At 41.6% G+C, this 19383-nt stretch overlaps 1 protein-coding gene across 1 annotated transcript in view; it reads left to right on the top strand.

Annotated features, from left to right (window-relative positions):
• The window catches only part of LOC109290242 (transmembrane protein 132B-like), a 317341-nt gene that overhangs the window by 185687 nt on the left and 112271 nt on the right, over positions 1–19383 (top strand). The window contains exon 4 of the mRNA XM_019506646.1: positions 8447–8633. Coding sequence (XP_019362191.1) covers positions 8447–8633 — 187 coding nt within the window. The remainder of the gene's footprint in view (positions 1–8446; positions 8634–19383) is intronic.

The raw sequence follows: 19383 nt of genomic DNA, 5'->3' as shown, positions 1-19383 counted from the left end.
CCCCCCCCCCCCCCCCGACTTGCTGACCTTCAGCCTCTGCCCATGATGGGCAGGACTCCTACCTTTGGCTTGTGTGTGGAACGGCTGGCACCGGTCAGATGTGAAGTGCAGGTGTACAGCGGGGAGGGCAACCGTGTCCATCCCTCTTACTGCTACCTGTGAGTGTTTTGGAAAGGAAAAGGAACAAAAGGCAGCGCTTTGGGACGGAGTGACAGTGCCTGCTTTGGCGAGGGTGGAACAGCTTCTCTCCAACATGTTCTTCTTATGTGCTTTACAATCCCAAAACTTATTGCGGGATCCTCCTAGGCAGAAACAAATCCCTTTGGAGAAGCATCACAGTTTGGGGGCGGTGGCAATGGTAGCATGTTAGCTGAACGCTTCCCTGTTGCCACTGAAGCTTGAGGCAAGGTGCAGTACAATGCAGGTTGTTGGTCCTGGCCTTAGGGTATGTCCTGAGGGTATGACTACTCTATACAACTGGCCATGCCTCTCAGAGGTAGGGATCCTACCGTCCGGTACCCCATTGAGTAAGGCACATCAGCCTGGGAAGAGCAGGAGCACTGCATTGACATGGCTGTACCTTCACCTAAACTCTCGTGTTCATGGCACTGCGCCATGTGAATGTACCCTGTGGTTTAGATATGAAGGGGCCATCACAATCCTCTAGTCTGATGTCCTTCCTAACAGGAGTCTTAGACTTTCACCCGGTAACACCTGCTTTAAACCCAGAGCCTCTCGGCTCCTATATTTGTGCAGGGAGGCTGCTCCAATGCACTGTAATTATAGCGTGTTGGAGCAGACTCGATTTCATAGTTGGTCGGGTCGGAAGGAACCTGAGTAGATCATCGAGTCCGACCCCCTGCCATGGCAGGAAAGAGTACTGGGGTCAAACCACCCCAGCAAGGTGTTCATCTAGCCTTGTCTTAAAGACCCCCAGGGTAGGAGCCAGTCTTTGAGAACAGGTACATTTAAGGACTGGGTTAGCAGGGCAGGGAGAAGGGTGTGGAGTAAGGGTAAGTGGGAGAGGGGAAGTTTCATTCAAAAGCATTGCAACTGCTTCTGTGCCAGGGAAGAAAAAAGACTTTAATACTCTGAGATTTCTTTTCTCTTCCAGATCATGAATGTTGAGGCTTGGGATTTGACTATGTGTATGGACTGGTATCTCCATTCTGATTCACAGAACAGCACTTCCACGCAACGTTTGTCAAAGAAATTGCACTCATAAGCAGAACAGGAAGGGGTGGGGAAAGCATGTCAGAATAATTTCATAGCACAAAACAAGAAAAAATAATCACTGCTTCCTGGGAGGAAAGCAATATTAAAGTAGCCAAAAATGTATTTTCAGGCCTTTAAAATGTAGTAAAAGATCCCACCCTGTTTATTCCCACACATCGGTGGCTCTCAGCTCCTAGTGTTTTTAGCCAAGATGGTCCAACTTGAATGCCTGTAGTAAAGCACCTAAATAACAGAGGCTTAATCATTTTGGAGACACTTAGAACATGCAAGATTTCATCAAGTCTGCTGGAGCGTGGTAATTATTGTGCTCCAGGAGACTCCTACGTTATGTGTATCAGCATTCCTGCACTGAAAAATGGTGGCGGGGATGCTTTAACTAAAGCTCGTTTGAAAATCCTCTTTGGAGCTTGAAAGCTAGAACCCGAATTTTCCATTAATGCCCTGAGAGGCTAGGTTTAGGAACTGACTTTGAAGCCACTGGGATCTAAACATCTTCAGTGAAAAAATGATCAAGACTTGAGTTTGGGGATTTTGTTTGCCCTGAAGTGCTGGGCACCTGCATCTCTGATTGACTTCAGGCGGATTTTTGGGTGCTGAACATTTCCATTTAACTGTTGAAACCTGGGGCTGGATCCTGTGCAGCTCACTGCTCTCAAATAAACGGTACTATTCCAGAAGTCCAACTGGAGACTGAAGGAGACTGACTTTCACTATTGGCATGTTATGAACTATAACCTAATGTTCCTGTCTTAAAGACTAATCCTGTTCCTAGTGAATTCAGTGGGGATTTGCCACAGACTTCAGCGGGAGCAAAAGTCAGCCCTAACTTTAAAATGATGGAAAACATACTTGAACAACAGAACATCAGACATTTATTATTTTGCAATTACCTAGTTCACACTCCATTTTTTCATAGCTTTACATTCCCGTCCACCTCATAAACAGGTTGCCATTTACTGAAAACATTATTTTAGGAGTTAATGAAAATCATGATTTGCTGTAAGAGAGAATAAAAAAGCCATCACTAATGTAACTTTTGGGTTTTATGGGAATTGAGTTGTTGAAAGGGAATGGATGTTCTTGCTGATAAACTCTCAGTGATCCAGTGATATGCTCAACCCGATTGCATTTCAGAACTTGCCCTCCTGTCATCTTTCCCTGTGATGTTGTGCATATTTAATTCTTTATGGAAAAGCAGACAGGAAGCTCTTTGGGTAAGTTAGCAATGTGGATCTTTGTTGAAAGTATCTGACGCTGATAGCTCTGTGGTCTTGTTTCTTAAAGCTAACTAATAACGAGTCAAAGTTCACTACCATTATACCATCAGCTACAGCATGTTACCCCAGTGCCTAGACTGCTATTTTTGTCATGCGTTTCATTTAATAAAATGTAGTAAGTATGAAGATAATTCAGTTCTAGGTCATTTCTCATAGTTTTTGCATTAAAGTGTTTTGGTGGTTGCTGTTTCGATAAACCCACAAACCTGTTAAGTGTGCCCGTGCAGTTTAAAGATGACTAATATTTAATAAAGCTCAGATTTGGCTCTGTATATTCCCTGCCATCAGTGAATATAAGATGCAGATTTAGAGTACATTTTTCTTGCCATCTGCATAGACATGTTAAGGCAGAGATAAATCTGTGTGTGCGCGGGTGTGTGCATGTGTATGGAACATGAACACAGAGGTAACATGATGAATAGTTTCTTCTCCCTTAAAGGAGGTCAGTTGAGGCAACAGTTTGTCTAAAGATGTGGTACAATTTTTCAAAAGCATCTAAGACTTCAATAGCACGAGTCCCATAGATTGGTAAAGGGACTTTGCTTCTAAGATACTTTAGGTACTTTTGAAAATTCTCCCCGTAATCTTTATCCTGTGTCATATGGTCTGTGATTTATCCCACTGGGGAAGAGTTCTTCCTTGGAAAAATCCACTGTCTCATGGTAGACAATTGCTCATTACTGAGCTAATTCACATTTCTAGAAGTAAATATTTAAGACTCAACCCTGCAAGTGGTGATGTACAGGGAAAACTGCTGCAACTGGGCTGCTCTCTCATCGTGGAGCTACATTACTCAGCTGCACTCTGCCTGGGTACAGCTGTCTGTGCTGCCAGGTATGGTACTGGAGTTAAATGCATTTCATATAGAATTTAAGAAGATTTTATCGCCCAGAATAATTCATTTTTAAATATAGTTCTGGAAACCATGTTTGGAATAGGTTGCATTGGTTTATGGTTTTATACAAAACCATATATTCTATAACAGGACCGCAGTGTCATACAACTCCTGCCAGCTGTAATTATGTCACGCACAATGAAGCGTGTGGTTGAAAAGTTGGAAACCTATCTGGGGCACATTAAATATATTTGAGGCTAGACATTTGGAAAGTTGTGTAAAAGTGTCCAAAGCTTGATGGGTACTCTAGCTAGAAAAAGGGGTATTGTGGAAGTGCAATTACAATAGAAAATAGGATTATAAGCTGTGTTTTGACGAACAAGGCCTACTTACTTGAGCCTGCGAGAAGAAATAAAACTGAGCCATGCTTTCTTTTTTTCCTCTCCCCAGAAAGAAAAATGTCTAATGAATGTCTCATGTCTGAAACACTGGGCTGGATTCATCAAAGGGAGTTAGTAATTACCAAATTGAGAGAATCATGAAGCGCTTTTCTAAATTTGAAAGGCTCATCAAGAATAGATCAGGAGCAGGCAAAATTAATAGTTATGAACTCATTTCCATAGAAATGGACTTATTAGCAAGCATGCCAGCTGCCTAAAATTATAAGGTCTTTTCCTTCTGCTTGCAGGAAATCATCTTTTTTTATAAAAGTAATTTTGACTTTATTTTTTTATTGCTTTTCTAAACTGGGGTTTGGGAAAGTTCTCGGGCAGTGGCTTTAACTGGACAAAAGAAAAGAAAGGAGAAGGAAGACGTAGGAAAGGAAAGACGATAACAAGCACTGTATAACCTCAGATGCCACAGGATCTTTCTGTGCAGCAACTTGTTCAGAGAACAATAGAACATGTGGCAAGAAAAAGTTGCCAGGTTTTAACAAGAGTGAGTTCAATTAAAAATAGGATTTAATAGCTAATCATGGCATGAGTCAAATTCTTCTTATTTGTTGGTAGCCTGCTGGCTTTCATAGCACTTTATCCTCATTAGATACGTAAAGGATATCTGTAATTCAGCAAGCATGAAGTCCAACCTCTAAGAATTGGCCATGACCTACAGTGAAGGCCAAAGAAAAATCAAAGATTTGCCATGATGGGAGAATTCCGTTTAAAGGAAATGATATCAAGGGCTGGCATGTAGCTAATTCCCAGTACTAGAGAAGGGGACTTTAAGTCTCAGTGTTATGATTTGTAGACAGAAGTTCCCTGAGATTGAAGAAAGTAAATATTTGATTCTTGGGGTTTGATTCTGATTTGACTTCTCCGAGTTTTCTCCCTTTATTTCAGTGGAATTGGTCCTGACTTACACTAGCATAAGTAAGAGATGTATCAGGTCCCTTCAATTTAGGACTTTCATAGCTCCTGATGGGCATGTCTACCATGCTCTTTTATGGAGGACAGTTAACATGTCGCAAGACTGTGGGCACGTCTACACGAGACGCTTACTGCGCATTAGCCTAATAACACTTGCATGGTAGTGTAGAGGTTATCAAGCATGCTAATAGCCTACCTCTCAGTGTTAATAGGCTAATGTGCACTAAGTGTCACTAAAACACCGTGCTCCGGCACTGAACTAAATGTGCTGTAACTAAGGTGCATTAATGAACATGTAGATGCCTGCATGAAGTATCAGTCTTCCTGCTAGAAGAAAGAAAAGAATCTATAGGTGAGAAAGAACAAAGGCTGCAGGAACAGTAGAAAGACTATGGGCCACTGAATTTTATTCTTCAAGCTTTATCATTGGCTCATTATAGCCCTAACCTGAGAAGAGACTTGAAAGACAACTGAAGATTAATCATATGCTCTTCCATCAGGGACTTAGGGGCTTGGGTATCATAGCATTTGGCATTGCTCTTAGGGCTGGTCTTGAAGGGGGAAGCGATGGCCACAGTCTCGGATGAAATTTGGAAGTAATTTGTAGGGCTGCGGATGAAGAAAATACTCCAGGGGCTGAATGCTAGTGAAACCTAATTAGAACATGGTGAGTCTGGCACAAAAGTGTGGCTTTTCTGGCTGTTTTCTGAAAGAAAAAGAGTATAAAGTTGGTGTTTTGTTTTCAGATGCTGATAACTTACTGTGCATTTGAAGTCTCTCGGAGACAAAGTGGGAAGTGTTTGATTAATGGGACAGGATTTCTTTTTCTTTAAGCAGTTGCAGGAACTCTCCTTGTCAAACTGGGTCACCATTTCTCCACTATGTTGTTCTTTCTCTGTTTCATAAGTATCTTTAAAGGGTGAAGCAGTGTGTATGATGGATCTAGGAATGTATTTGGTAGCCGTGTTGGTCTGAGAATCATTTCTGAACCAAGATTTCTGGAGTTTTGCATTTCTGTGATGGATCTAAACTTTTCCTCCGTGTATGAATGGCAGGGCAGGGGAGAATTGCAAAGACTTACTAGTTCAGAGGAGTGTATGCTTTCCTAGGTGCAAGTATACTTCGTCCGGTACTGTGACTGGATTGACGAAGTAGGCCGTCATCTACAAAAGCTTATGCCTTTCTGAACCGGTTAGTCTCTAAGGTGCTACCCTGCTGTGCCTGACTTCAGATGAACATGGCTACCTGCCCTTTCTTTCCTCTCATGTAGGAATTAAACTTTGATTCCCAGATATGACAGTCTACAAACCAGTCTGCCTTTAAAAAAAGGTGTGGAATATGTAGCTATGCAGTTGTGATGCTTCGGTCACTGTGGGTGGCACCTATACACTTAATAAAAGCTCTCATGTTTGAACTGGCAGAAGCTATCCGGGAATACCCCATGCTCCTTCTAATGACTTTAGAGACGAATCTCTGAACAGAACTTGAGACCCCAAGAGTTTGTCCAATTTTTTGCGATGGGCTTGGAAATTTTTGCCGTGGATGGTTTGGTGGGATTCAAAATCGGGATGGACATTTTGTATCTAAGGCTCCTGTGAATTTAGTTCCTGATATGTGGGCTTGCTTGGGTTGTGAAGATGTAAAACTAATTGATAGAAGCAATGAGCTAGGGACCACGCAGCTGAACTCTCAATTATGGTGACAACTTTTTTTCCTGCAGAAGTGAAGACAGCTCTAATTGCCACTCTAGTATTGCATGATGTAATTTATCTTATGGGTCTTGTTAGAGCATAGGAACTGCCATTTATTGGGTCTGTATTGCCCGGTATCCTGTGTCACACAGCGGCAGAGAGTGGATAGTGAAAGGAAGAGTGAACAGGGCTTTTCCCCTGTTCCTTGCCCATCTCCAGCCACCAGCATTTAAGAAAGTTATGATTCAGAGGCTGTATCCCGAACTCCCATGTTCAACAGCTACTGATGTACCTTTTCTCCAGTAATTTGTCCAATCCCTTGTCCCTGCCTGGTCGTTCCCCCATCGCCACTACCTGGCCCCTCCGCAGGGATGTAAGAACTGTAATAAATGTTAGTTCTTGAAATGGGGTGCCACTCAATTCACCAACATTTTGGAGGGGGTCTTTGAGTCTAATGTGCGTGGGGGAGGCTTTGAGGCTAAAACGGTTGAGAGCCATAGGTCTAGCAGGACACCTGAAAGTTGCATTTTTAGCTTCTAGCCTTGCCTGAAGGTAGATATAATCCTTTGTTAAGTTGGAAAATATTTATCCCCCCAGGTACTGGAGTATACATTGGAGGGGTATGTTGTCAGAATGAGAACATAAAAATCAATAATTTGTGTTCAGATTTTCTCCTTTACAACGTGACTTCAAAAGCATACAGTAAAAAATAACGTCTGCCTTTGTGAATTCACAGCATTCTGAGGAGACAGATGAGCGCGAAAGTCTCTGTTCTTGAGAAGGAGCTCTGTTCCTTTGTTTCAGTGGAGAAGCACAGGGAGGTGTCAACAGTTTTTGCCAGCATTGTTTTTTTGATGTTAGTAGTCTCAAGCATTTGGGTCAAATTTAATTTTTTCTAAAGGTGATATTTTAAGGTGGTTGTGGGTGTGGAAGCTAAGCATTTACAACGATAGTGTGAACCAGTGGATCCGGTGCTACAACTGTCTGATCGTGTTATTCTGGTCAAGTCTCTGTTCCCCATCTATAAAACGGGAGCAATGAGTCTTATACTCCTTTTGTAGGATGTTTTTGGTTGCGTGGATAAAAATAGGTGAAGGAGGGAGGCAGGCAAGGTTCTTTGGATAAATCTGATAACTTCTATTAGACAGGAGGGAAGCACTGTTATTCCAAATGGATCCTTGCCACTGATCTGCTTTATAGTATTGGATAAATCCAGTGATTGTTTGGTTCTCTATAAACTGAAGAAAAGACTATCTACCCAACAGGAATGTCATGAGGATTAATTAGTTGATATTTGTATAACGCTTGGCTACAGGAGAGTGATGGTGGTATCAGTAAAAGCAGAAATAATTCACAAATGCAGCTGTGAGTACTTTGCATTACACCCGTTTCTCCACTCTTAAACTTATCCTTGGATGCAAACTATATGATGATCATCATACCATTACCAGTCTGCCTCGCTGACAAGAAGAATATTTTCATGAATTGAAAATGAGTATAATCTAACCCCACTTTTTTGTCCTGTATAATTTTCACACATCCATTTTTTTTTCACAGAGATAAAGGCAAGCTCGTGTTTGAATGCCAAAAAAAGAAAAAAAAAATGTTGAGAGCTTGTTTCTGGTGCAATGTGAGGAATGAACAAGTATCTTGCTGTTTCAGGGCATTGGTATTTGTAACAACAAAATGGTAATGATGTTGGATTAAATAATTTAGCAACATCTGTGTTGCGTGCTTCCCAGGGTCCAGGCTTTATATTACAGGTTCGGAGAGATGACATAGAATTAATGTCCGAGTTTAATGGGAAACATGCTTCCTTTTCAGAACACTAAAAGATGGATTGTAAGTTCATCTATAAAATATAGCCATTGCCTGGCGGGTTGTTTGATTAAGGCTTTTATCAACTTCCTTAGGTCTGCACATTGAATCTGATAATAGTGCTTCTGTTGCGGGGGTGGGGGAAATGTTGCCATTTATTTTGTCCCTGGCATTTTGTTGTTTCGTTTTCAATTGTACTTGAATGCCGATTTTGTTTTCCAGGGCAAACATGTCCTTCCATGAGATCTTGCAGATGGATTTTGAAATGGACAGTAGCAGCAACCTGACAGGGGCCCAGCAAATCACCTGGCAGGTGGAATACCCCAGAGAAGAGACCGTGAGCGACCTGGTGGTCTCCGAGATCTTTGTCAGCCAAACGACATTTGCAGGAATTGTTCCTCTTGCAATGGTAGGAGTCTGCTCCTCCGTCTTTTTTTTAGAACGTTTTTAGTGGTTCTTTCTGCATTTAACGAAAGACGGCTATTTCCTAGGCACTATGCTGCAAGTGGTTTAAATGCAAAAAAAAAAATATATATATATACATGTTAATAATATTTTATTTACCTGATATACCATAATGGCTCCTTGGAAACCATTAGAGTCTATTGTGTAAATTCTTTTCCATTTGTGGATTATCGGCCTGCTGCATAGTAATAGCTCCTTTGGAGCTGTTGTCTGTTGTATTGACACAACTGCCATGCATGTGCGCTGAGGCTAAGTGTTGCAATTAGTTATGACATTTTCACTGAAATAAATTAGCATGCGTGTGTAGGAAACTTTATTTCTAAACCAAACAACTGGGCCCTTTTTTGCCTTTCTTTTCCCCAAAGTGCTCAAATGTACCAGTCTAAATCACAGACTAATAAGCTACAAAATGTCAGTTTAATAAAGCACTTGTTTTGAGATGTAGAGCAGGGACGTGTAATCATTTCTAAAGGTTTGGAGTTAGGCCAGGTTTCCAAGGTAAAGTATGGGGCATATGTTCATAAAGCTTTAACCCTACAATTTTTATGCAAACGGCTACTTACATATTCAAGCATAGCTTTTGTGGGGGACGTTGGACTTGACAGTAATTCTCTTGTGTTACTAGAGCTTTTTTGCTTGATGTAAATCAGTTATTTCACTGGAGTTGCCCTGGTATGAAGCTGGAGTAACAGCATGCTGAATTGGACCCTGTCAACAGAGACAGCTTTGAAAGTCTGACCTAAAAAAACCTAAAGGATTAGTTTGTTTTTCTAATTACTTTAATGAAAACTAACTTAGATGCTGGATACTAAATTTCGATCTACTAATAAATTTTATTGCCATTTTTCTTAAATCCTGATCAAGGGAGGGAACTTTTTTGATTTTCTTGTTGCTCTATCCAATAAGCAGCAAAAATGAAAACTGTCTTCTGAAGAGATGTTACTTTGTGCTGCGAGGACAGAAGCAAAAGTGAATGCCTGTTAGCAAAATTAAGGACCTAGGTAGCACTTATTTCTCGTTCCCTCTGACAGTCCCTAAACTAACAGGGTGTGATAAAGGGAACCTTGCAGGTAGGAGAGTCCTTAGTGGATATTTTTGTGGTGACTGGCATAGAGCATATCAGTGGTCGGTATGGCAGTAGATGAATCAAAAGCTCCTGCAATGTGGATGTGATGATGTCAAGTATTAGCGATGATTCAGGTTGTCAAAGCAGGTAGAGCCACAGACAATATCCCTTGTATCAAAACAGAACTTGTTTCAAATAAATGGTAAAGTATTCATATTATTAGCAGTCCTACTGATGTAAAGTAATTTGGGACCCAACCAAAAGCCCAGCGATGACCTTTCAAAGGTGCAGAATGCAGACACGGATCAACATTTTACAGCCAACCTTGCTGTCTCTGTAATAGCCACTCTCAATCTAATTACTGTCATTGCAGCTGGGACCAATTTCAGATCTGAGATCAAAACATTTCAGATTCTAATCTGAGTCCAAATCTGAATTATTCAATTCTGCTAATCTCATCTTTTACATTATAGCACAGTGGAAACAAGCTGCAGTTTAAGATAGTGTTCTTAGTATTTATTTTTTTCCTCTTTTTGGACATCTCTTAATATTTCTTAAGAATGCCATCCTCCTTGATGCTCTGTATTAGATTGTTCTGGCCTGAGGCTGACATAAGAGGCTGAGACACTAATAGCAAGAGCACTGGCTTGTGTTTGCAGTCTGCTGCCTCTCACTTGCCCATTTGGAGCACTGCTTATTTAACACTTACTATATGATCCTGTCTCTGGTCTTACATTGCCAAATGAAGAACAAAAGCCAGTGTACCACATACTGTTCAATGAAACTAGGCGCGGCTGAAAGTTTTGTAAGTAACAAACCATATTTTGAAATTTTGCTTCAAGAGTTACTCAATTTTTCTCATCACTAATAAATTGATTCAACTGTATTTTCCCTATCATTGTCCAAATTGCACAGCATCTGTAAAAACAAAGTCCTATCATCTCACCTGTTTGTCCCTTAAAAGAATACTACACAAAAGCACCAAAATGCACCAATTTTCAACCTTTTTTGTTGTACAGCTGAACGCTAGGTACCTGTGGTTACCTTTATTTATTTACCGTGGGATCAGATACTTTTATGGGGCTTCCAAAACCCCCCTGGCTTGAATGATAATTAATTCTTTGCAGTGCATCCATTTTGATGTATTAATATTGTATTATCGTAATATTGGTGCTGCACAGAACCAAACTCCATGCAAACAGATTGCTTTCCAGGCTGAGTATTGAGGTGGATACAGCCATGGTTTGCTAGTGGCAGTTGTTTCCAGACCTCTGTATGTTTGTGTTGGAGGGGAGGGGAGGAGAGACAGCATTGACTTTAAATCTTGCAGCATGTCCGGTTCTGTCTTAATAAAGATTTAGGCTCAAGTTAAATTAATGGATCTTTCTTTTGGCCATAATAAATAAACTGGGGGCTCTTTCTTGTGGCTGCATCTCGCTGTTGCAGCTGCAGCTAGGTTGAGTCCTAAGTACATCTCGAGGTTCTTCATTGCTTTCTTAAAGAAAAAAGAAAGAGAAAGATGCTTCTTATGATTCATTCCCATATTACAGTGTGGAGTTACTGACAGGGATCTTTTTTCCATTACCTAATTTGTTTTTCTTCTAGATAATGTAGGTGTGGCAGCTAGCATGTACTCATTTGAATAATAGTTGGATTAAAAGACCTGATTTCTTGCTTCAGTGGGCTTACTGAAGCACTTAACATCAAATCTGATGTTTTTTAACATTTATACTTAGAAAGCTTGGAAGTGTGTTCGTGTTTTAAAGACGGAGTTGATTTCTGCATGTTACGCAACACAGAATTTAGCTCCTTAGCTGCAAACCGTGCCGGCATTGCTGCAGGTATTGTATATAACCACTGGTCCTTTAGTTTAAAATCAGCAGTGCATTAATGAAGAAAGCTTTTGACAGGGACTTCACACAGTCAAGCAGCAATTTACTTTCATTACTGTTAGTCATTTTGGGTGCTAGAACGAACAACTAATGGCTTAAATACAAACTGTACATTTTGAGTTCTGAAGGAGGAGGGAGAGGAAAAAAAAAGCCATGTAGCATATCTGAGTTCCTTATTGGTGTGGGTGGCACTCAGCTTTCAAGTGTACTGTATCGTCATGTGAAACGGAGATGTGGGTGCGGAGAGCTCAAATGATTGCACAGATGCAAATGCAGAAAGCACTATGAAAAGGTCATTAGGAATTAGCTGGGAACTTACCAATAAATAAGAGGGTGCCTGTTTCTGTGGAAGTAAAGGAAAAACCCCAATGAAGAAGATGTGTGGAATTAGGAGCCCCCCTGCTCCTGCTGGGACCAAAGCCTCCCAATATAACTGAAAGTGGAAATCAGCAATGAATTGGAGCACAACCCCGAGAAAGCAATTTACAACACACGTGAAAAGTTAAGCTTCTCAGTTTGAACCGATCAACCCCAAAGGGCAGGTGGAAGCTTCAGCTCACACATACTGGTAGGGCTAAAAACCTGTGTTTTTTCAATCTGCTAGGAACTTTTGAGCTGCGGTGCTATTGTTCATTTAAATTCAGTAACAAGGAGCTGACATCTGTAGTTAATAAAGAACTGGAATTCTACCTGAAGGATGACTTCTTGTTTTACATCAGTGCCCAACAAACCTATATCTGTCTTTCTTATCTGGGTGTTCTTTGCATATGTTGATGGATTTTGGAGCTTTCCTGCTGATGACTACATTTTAAGTGTCTATTGGAGCCAGTGAGGGAACTTTCCTTACTTGAAATCCAAATAGTCTTTGGATCTGCCCTACACAGTACGATTAGAAGTTTTGTAGTCTTGAAGGTAGGAAGCCAGGTGTTTTTGCTTTCCTTCTGTTTTACTGTGAAGTAACCTGCAACTTAGATTGGATGAGTTTGGAAGATCAAGGCTAAAAGAATGTTGAAGTACTGTGAATGCCAGAAAAACTCAGCTCTGTGTCCATTTGGATTAGTTAGTGTAAATATGTTGCTATACTCTGAACTATTTTTTCACTTATCAGGCCCAACATAATCCAAAATTACATTAGAATAAACATTCAGGACTCGTGGTAGAGGCATGGGCGACTGGTGCCTCCTTAGTCAGGGGGGGCATGTGCCCCCTCAGTGACTGGGGGGTCCCACTGCAGCCAATCCTGCCAGCAGTGGAGGGATTCCCCCATGGCCTATCTCACTGACTGGGGGAGGGTGGGTCTTGCTGTGGCCACTTCTGCACCACTCCCCAGCCGGCACTTGCAGTGGGGGCGCCAGCATTCCCGCCTGGCCCTTTGGCTCATCGTCTAAGTGGCGAGTGTGGCCAGTTAGGGGGTGCACTGGTGCCCTCAGGGGGTGCACATGCACCCCCGTGTACCTTCTACGTGCCACCACTGGGTAGAGGTGATATCTTTTATTAGACCAACAAGAATTTTGCAAAGAAATTTCTTTAATTGTAAATCCTGAATGCTTTTTCCTTTAGACCAATACAGCTACAACCTGGATACCATTAAAATGAGCAAAAATGTAGAGATAACTTAAATATTTTTTTCTGCTGAAAATCAGTTTTCTGTACAATCTAAAACAGTAATTCCTTTAGCTTCCTTACACTCCTGATAATTGAAATGTCCAGTTTGGAAGATAGTGTAGCGCAAAATAAAGTGGAATTTCCTATGGAATGATCATAACATTTTCCTATATTCGGATTGTGACAGTATAATTTTGGTCAGCCGAATTTACTTTCTGACAGCCACATCGCTAATTCTCGATGGAATTTGCCGAATGTATCTATTATACGAAGTTAGAGAAAAGATAAGACAGAATTGCAGGCCATCTCCAGCTGACGTGGTAATGAAACAACTTCTCATGAAATGAGAAAATAGCAAGGTGGTTGATCACAACTGTGTACTGCCTACACTTGACTCAGGAACCAATTTTGGATGACAGCTACGACAGCCCTACTGCTACTGCAAAGGAACATCAGTCTTTCTTAAGATGAGCTCTTCTTATGCCTGTGCCTGCAAATCAGATCCCCATGAAGAGGCTTCTCTTCTGTAGCTATTATTATAGTGGCACATGGTGGGGAGGCTGTCATTGCCATCATAAATAGCTGCATAAAAGAATGAGGAGAAAGAGGCAATCTGATGCATGTGCCAAAGGCAAAATCCCATGGAAAGAAGTATTCCATTTTGCTAGGGGAATGTCTTGGGAAGTTCAAGGTTGTAAAGGGAAGGTAGGCAGACCAAAATAATTGGTGTGCAATACCCAAATGAACGGTCCTGCTCTTGTAAATAAAATGCCACCGACCCTTCCATGTTGCACCTTAACATCTAGTTGTAACGCTGCTTCAAGCACTGACTGGGATGGATGACAACGGCTGACTGAATCACTAGCCCTGCTTTTAAGAAGGCCTGTATCGCGTTAGGTGTGAACCCACGCTATCATCACCGCATGCCTTCCCTGCTGTCTTGGACGCATTGCAGCGACTGCTGTGTTGCTCATTTGTGTTGAGAACATCAGGCATGATTCTGAACCTTGCGCTACAGCTCGTAGGAGCACAATGAAGAGCACCTGACTGATCTAACGTGCTCTTGGGAGCATCTGTCCTTGCTGCAGGGACATGTTATTTCTGTGCACGTATCTGGCTTGGGAAGCTTGCCGTTTTGTGAGAGAGAGTAACCAAACTGACAAGGGTTTCTAACAGGGCATCTACATAGACACGTACCCACACACATGCACACGGAGAATATGCAAGCTACAGGCGCATGTAGCTTCTGCCTTGCGAGGTGGTGAAATTCCTGTAATAAATGGTATGTCTCACTTATTGCCTGTCCTACCTCAAAGTTGGCCCTGCATCCGTGTATGAGCAAGTTTCTAACATGATCAATCTCTGGGCCGGTTCAAGTGGTGCTGCCTGTCTGCAAGCATCAGTTTGTCACAAGTATGCTCCATCATAAAAACACTGAATTTCCACTAAAAGTGCATTGGCAGAAGAGCCTGGATCAGGCCTGGATCAATAAAATACATCATTCTCTTTAGATGCATCATTTTTGCTTCCTAGCCTGGGTAGATTTTGTGAGAGAAGCCCATACAATGATTATGTAAAAAAAGTTTTTGGTTTTTTAAATAGCTTTTGTGGTTTTTCCAGAAGCCTATATAGTTGATAATAAGGAAACCCGGGGAAAAAAAGTTTGCATGTTGATATATAAATATAACTTTGTAAACAGTTCTAAATGAGTTATTTGTAACTCACACGATACAAGCAAAATCTATGATGTGCTATCCTCTACAGGCGGCACCAAATAATTATTTTTAACCTACCAAAGAGCACAAGGTTGGGTATATTTTACTTCTGAGAAAAGAAAGAGGTGCTAATTCTTAAATTTCCCCACAAATCAACCAATTAGGCTTTCTTTAAATAATACTCTGATTAATACTTTCCACTTATGTAGCACTTCATATGTTCAAAACACCCTATAGGCATTAATTAACTAATCAGCCCTGAATAAACGCAGCTTGGTAAGAATGAAAAATTGTATGGAAATGAAGCCACTTCTCCTCAGTTTTACCTGCCCCTGAGTGATTTATGAATCACTTTCTACATTCCTAAAAGTGCTTTTTGAAGCATTTAAAAAAAAATGCCACAATAATATTGCTTAATAGCTCTGAAAGCTGTTTGACTTAGCAAAGGTGGAATTTACAACTTCAAGGAGAAAACTTCTCCCCTCGAACTACAGCAGATCTGAGTGGCTTTGAGAACGTAAATGGCACTATATCAACTAAAATTGCACATAACTATCCAAAGCCTACTGAATTCAGGCAAAATACAAAACGTTTGACTCATGGTTTTGTTTGTTCAGTCTTTTCTTTTTTTTAAATTTAGCATCAGGTGAAAAAACCCCACAAACCTAAGCCTTTGAGAACAAAGAGAGATGTATGCCCAGAAAGGTATCTGCTTTGAATATCCAGGGATCAGTTGGTGAGACAGCAAGCAGGGTTTGAGACCCAAGTCCAGGAGGTTGGTATATAAATACCATTGAAAATCTGGTTCCAGCTCTTTAGTACAACACAGAATGATGCATTGAATGTCAAATGAAAGTGTCAGCTGCTTTGCTCCTGTGAGATTTATTTTGTTTTCTTTTTGCCAATAAATGTCTCTAATAATTGATTCTTCCAACATCTGGCAAGCAGATTAACACGGACAGCTAATGTCCCCCAAAGCAGAAAGGTGATCCATTTTCATCATGTTTAATAAAAGAGTTTTTTTAGGAGTTATTTTTGATTCGTATTGTGCTGCGTTACTAAGTAGTCACAAAAGAAGTTGATTTTTGCATTTCGCTTTTCCAATCTAGGCCACACAAAATAGGATGCTAGTCCCTGAACTGATTACTCGCATGGTGTCTTTTGCATTGAACATGACTTGCAGATCATTACAACACTGGCCTTGGGGTTGTTTTTTTCACGGTGTGTGCAGAGGAGGTAAGGGTTAGATTATCTCTGAAGTCCCAATCCACTGCTGTGGGATAGAGTGGCAGTGAGAAAGGGGTAGACCTCAGTTGTAAATGGCCAGCTTTGCTGAAATCGGTGGGGCTATGGACACTTACAGCAGGATGAGTAGATTTATGCGGGCATTAAGCCCCTTTACATTGCCAGAGCCGAGTAGAAGAACCTTGCAGTAGATGAGAATCGGGCCCTGACATCCTTACAGGGACAGCTGTACCTGGAAAAGTGGTTCTGCGATACTGGCTCCTTCTTATTCAGTAGATTTGGTTGTATGTATTTGCTTTTTTTTGGTAAGAACCACACAACAAGAAAGTGTGAACTGGATTTTGTTTCTTCCCATGCTTCATTAATATATGATAGTGCCATTTTCAAATCTGAGCCACTTTGAAGACACTGGAGATGCACAGGTGTCCAAAGTTTGTAACAGGGCAGCGTTGAGTGAGGCTCACTGGTGTAAATGAGAGCTGAAAATTGTTCCTTGCTGGTGATACTGCAGGAATTTTGCTTCAACCTCTGGCCCCAGCTGGAGTTTGCGGGGCCAGGTGTAAGAAAAATAACATCTTTTTACTGAGCTGAGCGCATACGATTGGGAAACAACAAACATAATGCTATACAGTAAGTGTCTGGAACTGTGTTTCAAATTAGATATGGAAATTGGTGGCATAATGATGGAGCGGTCGCGTCCATCAAGGATGCAGTTCTCAGAGCCATCTGTCTCAATCCACCTAGACATCTGCAAATATCCCATAGCTTTGGAAACCCAGGACTGGTTCAGATAGTCAGTAGAGTCCATTTCTGTTTCCTGGACTAGAAGAAATCAACCCTTTGCCAATTCTGGGCCTGTCACCCTGGCTCCCACTGCCAAAAAACATGACTGGCGGAAGGTACGTTATCAATCCAAAAGTTGAAATAAAAAACCCAACAATCTCAAAAGAGTTTCTAGGCAACTACGAATGTAGCCAATGGGAAGAGCAAGAGATGACAGCCCCATATTCAAACTATTTTTGCAAGAAAGCTCCAGCTGAGGTCTAGGAGTTGTAGGTATAATAATAAAAGACTATTTAGTGCTCCCTTATTGTCTAGAGAAATGACAGTTTGGTTTGTGAATGGCAGCAGTGTTTTATACACACACACTACAAATCCGTTGTTGTACAGTAATAGGATTGTAATTCCCAGTCTGTCATCATCTTTAAAGTGTTTTTCAGAGGTAACAATCAATATTTCACCAGTGCAGCGAGCCCCTGGGCCTGAAACATTTTTTGTATGTGCCACAAGTATTTAATCTATGTCTTCAGAAATCTTGTTTCTTCCCTAAAAATGTAAGCTGTTGGTTGACTAATGGTTGACTAATGTTGTGAATCACTTAGAACCACAGATGGCCATACATACTCTAGTAAGGTTTCTTTTAAATTGGAGATTGAATAATAGCATCTCCAGTTGCCGCTGGCAAACTCACTGACAGGAACACCCAGGAAAAATGGTCCTTAAAGATGCCCATTTCTATAACTCAAACTGAAAGAAAATTGCTGAGTACAACACTTTATTTGTTTTAGGATGTGCAACAAGGCAGAGGTGTTTTATGCACTGCTAGCTTTGGCTGTGTGTACGGCTACTGGGTAAACCAAGTTTCTTAGAAAATCTATGAAATGCCGTATTGGAGTTGGCTCTATCCTTTTGCTGCCTTAGGCCTGCTGTTTCCACTGCTTTCACATATAGTTGAAAAGCCCTATTCTGGTGTCTCTTCCCTGATACCTGCCATCACAGTAGAGTATGCTTCCTTGACTGACTGATGTACAACCAATATCTTGCAGTAGGCATATGAGGGAGAGGGAAAGTATGGATTTTTTTCTGAGTAGAGCTAATGGCTGTTACTGAAGGTGACCGCCTAGTACAGCAAAATGTCCCAAGTGATCTCAATTAGGCAATATACAGCTCTCTTCCCCTACCCAGTGGACCTCAGGCACACAAAGCCACAAGTTGCAGTAGATGGCAATGATTCCCAAATGAATCTGCTGAGGTCTGCAGATTGACTTAGGATGAAGATAGAGGACATCGAGATTTAGCACTTTTACACATCAGAACAAATAAGAGATATTGTCTCACATTGCAGAGAGGCAACAGCTGGGTGCCAGACTACCAAGCGTTGACCCTGAGATGTTGCAGAGTCACTTGGAAGGACTGGATGTGTTTAAATCAGCAGGCCTGGATGAGTTCCATCTGAGGGTACTGAAGGCACTGGCCAATATCATTGCACAGCCACTGGCAAGAATATTTAAGCATTCGTGGCACACAGGACAGGTCCCGGAGGACTGGAAAAGGGCCAGTGTGGTCCCTATTTTCAAGAAGGGGAGGAAGGAGGATCCAGGCAACTATAGGCCAGGCAGTCTCACCTCCATCCTTGGCAAAGTCTTTGAAATGATTATTAAGGCTCATATATGTGAGAGCCCAGCAGGAAAAATTATGCTGAGGGGAAACCAGCACAGGTTCATAGCGGGTAGATCATGCCTGACTAATCTATCTCTTTTTATGACCAGGTTACAAAACACCTCGACACAGGAGTGGGGTAGATATTGTTTACTTAGACTTCAGGAAGGCCTTCGATATGGTATCTCACCCCATACTGGTGAACAAGCTAAGAGGCTGTGACTTGGATGATTACACAGTCTGGTGGGTGGCAAATTGGCTAGATGGTCGTATCCAGAGAGTGGTAGTGGATGGGTCGGTATCGACCTGAAAGGGAGTGGGTAGTGGGGTCTTGCAGGGCTCAGTCCTTGGACCGATACTCTTCGATGTCTTCATCAGTGACTTGGACGAGGGAATGAAGTATACTCTGTCCAAGTTTGCAGATGATACAAAACTGTGGGGAGAAGTGGACACACTGGAGGGCAGGGAACAACTACAGGCAGACCTGGACAGTTTGGACAAGTGGGCAGAAAACAATAGAACGCAGTTTAACAAGGAGAAATGCAAAGTGCCGCACCTAGGGAGGAAAAATGGCCAGCTTACCTACTGCCTAGGAAATGACCTGCTTGGTAGGACAGAAGCGGAAAGTGATCTTGGAGTCCTAGTGGACTCCAAGATGAACATGAGTCATCAGTGTGATGAAGTCATCAGAAAAGCTAACGGCACTTTATCGTGCATCAGCAGATGCATGAC

The sequence above is a fragment of the Gavialis gangeticus genome, unplaced genomic scaffold, assembly GCF_001723915.1.
Source record: "Gavialis gangeticus isolate Ggan-Ray unplaced genomic scaffold, GavGan_comp1, whole genome shotgun sequence".
NCBI lineage: Eukaryota > Metazoa > Chordata > Crocodylia > Gavialidae > Gavialis > Gavialis gangeticus.
Note: the sequence above shows the minus strand (reverse complement) of the source record. Positions and strands in the feature narration are given on the sequence as shown.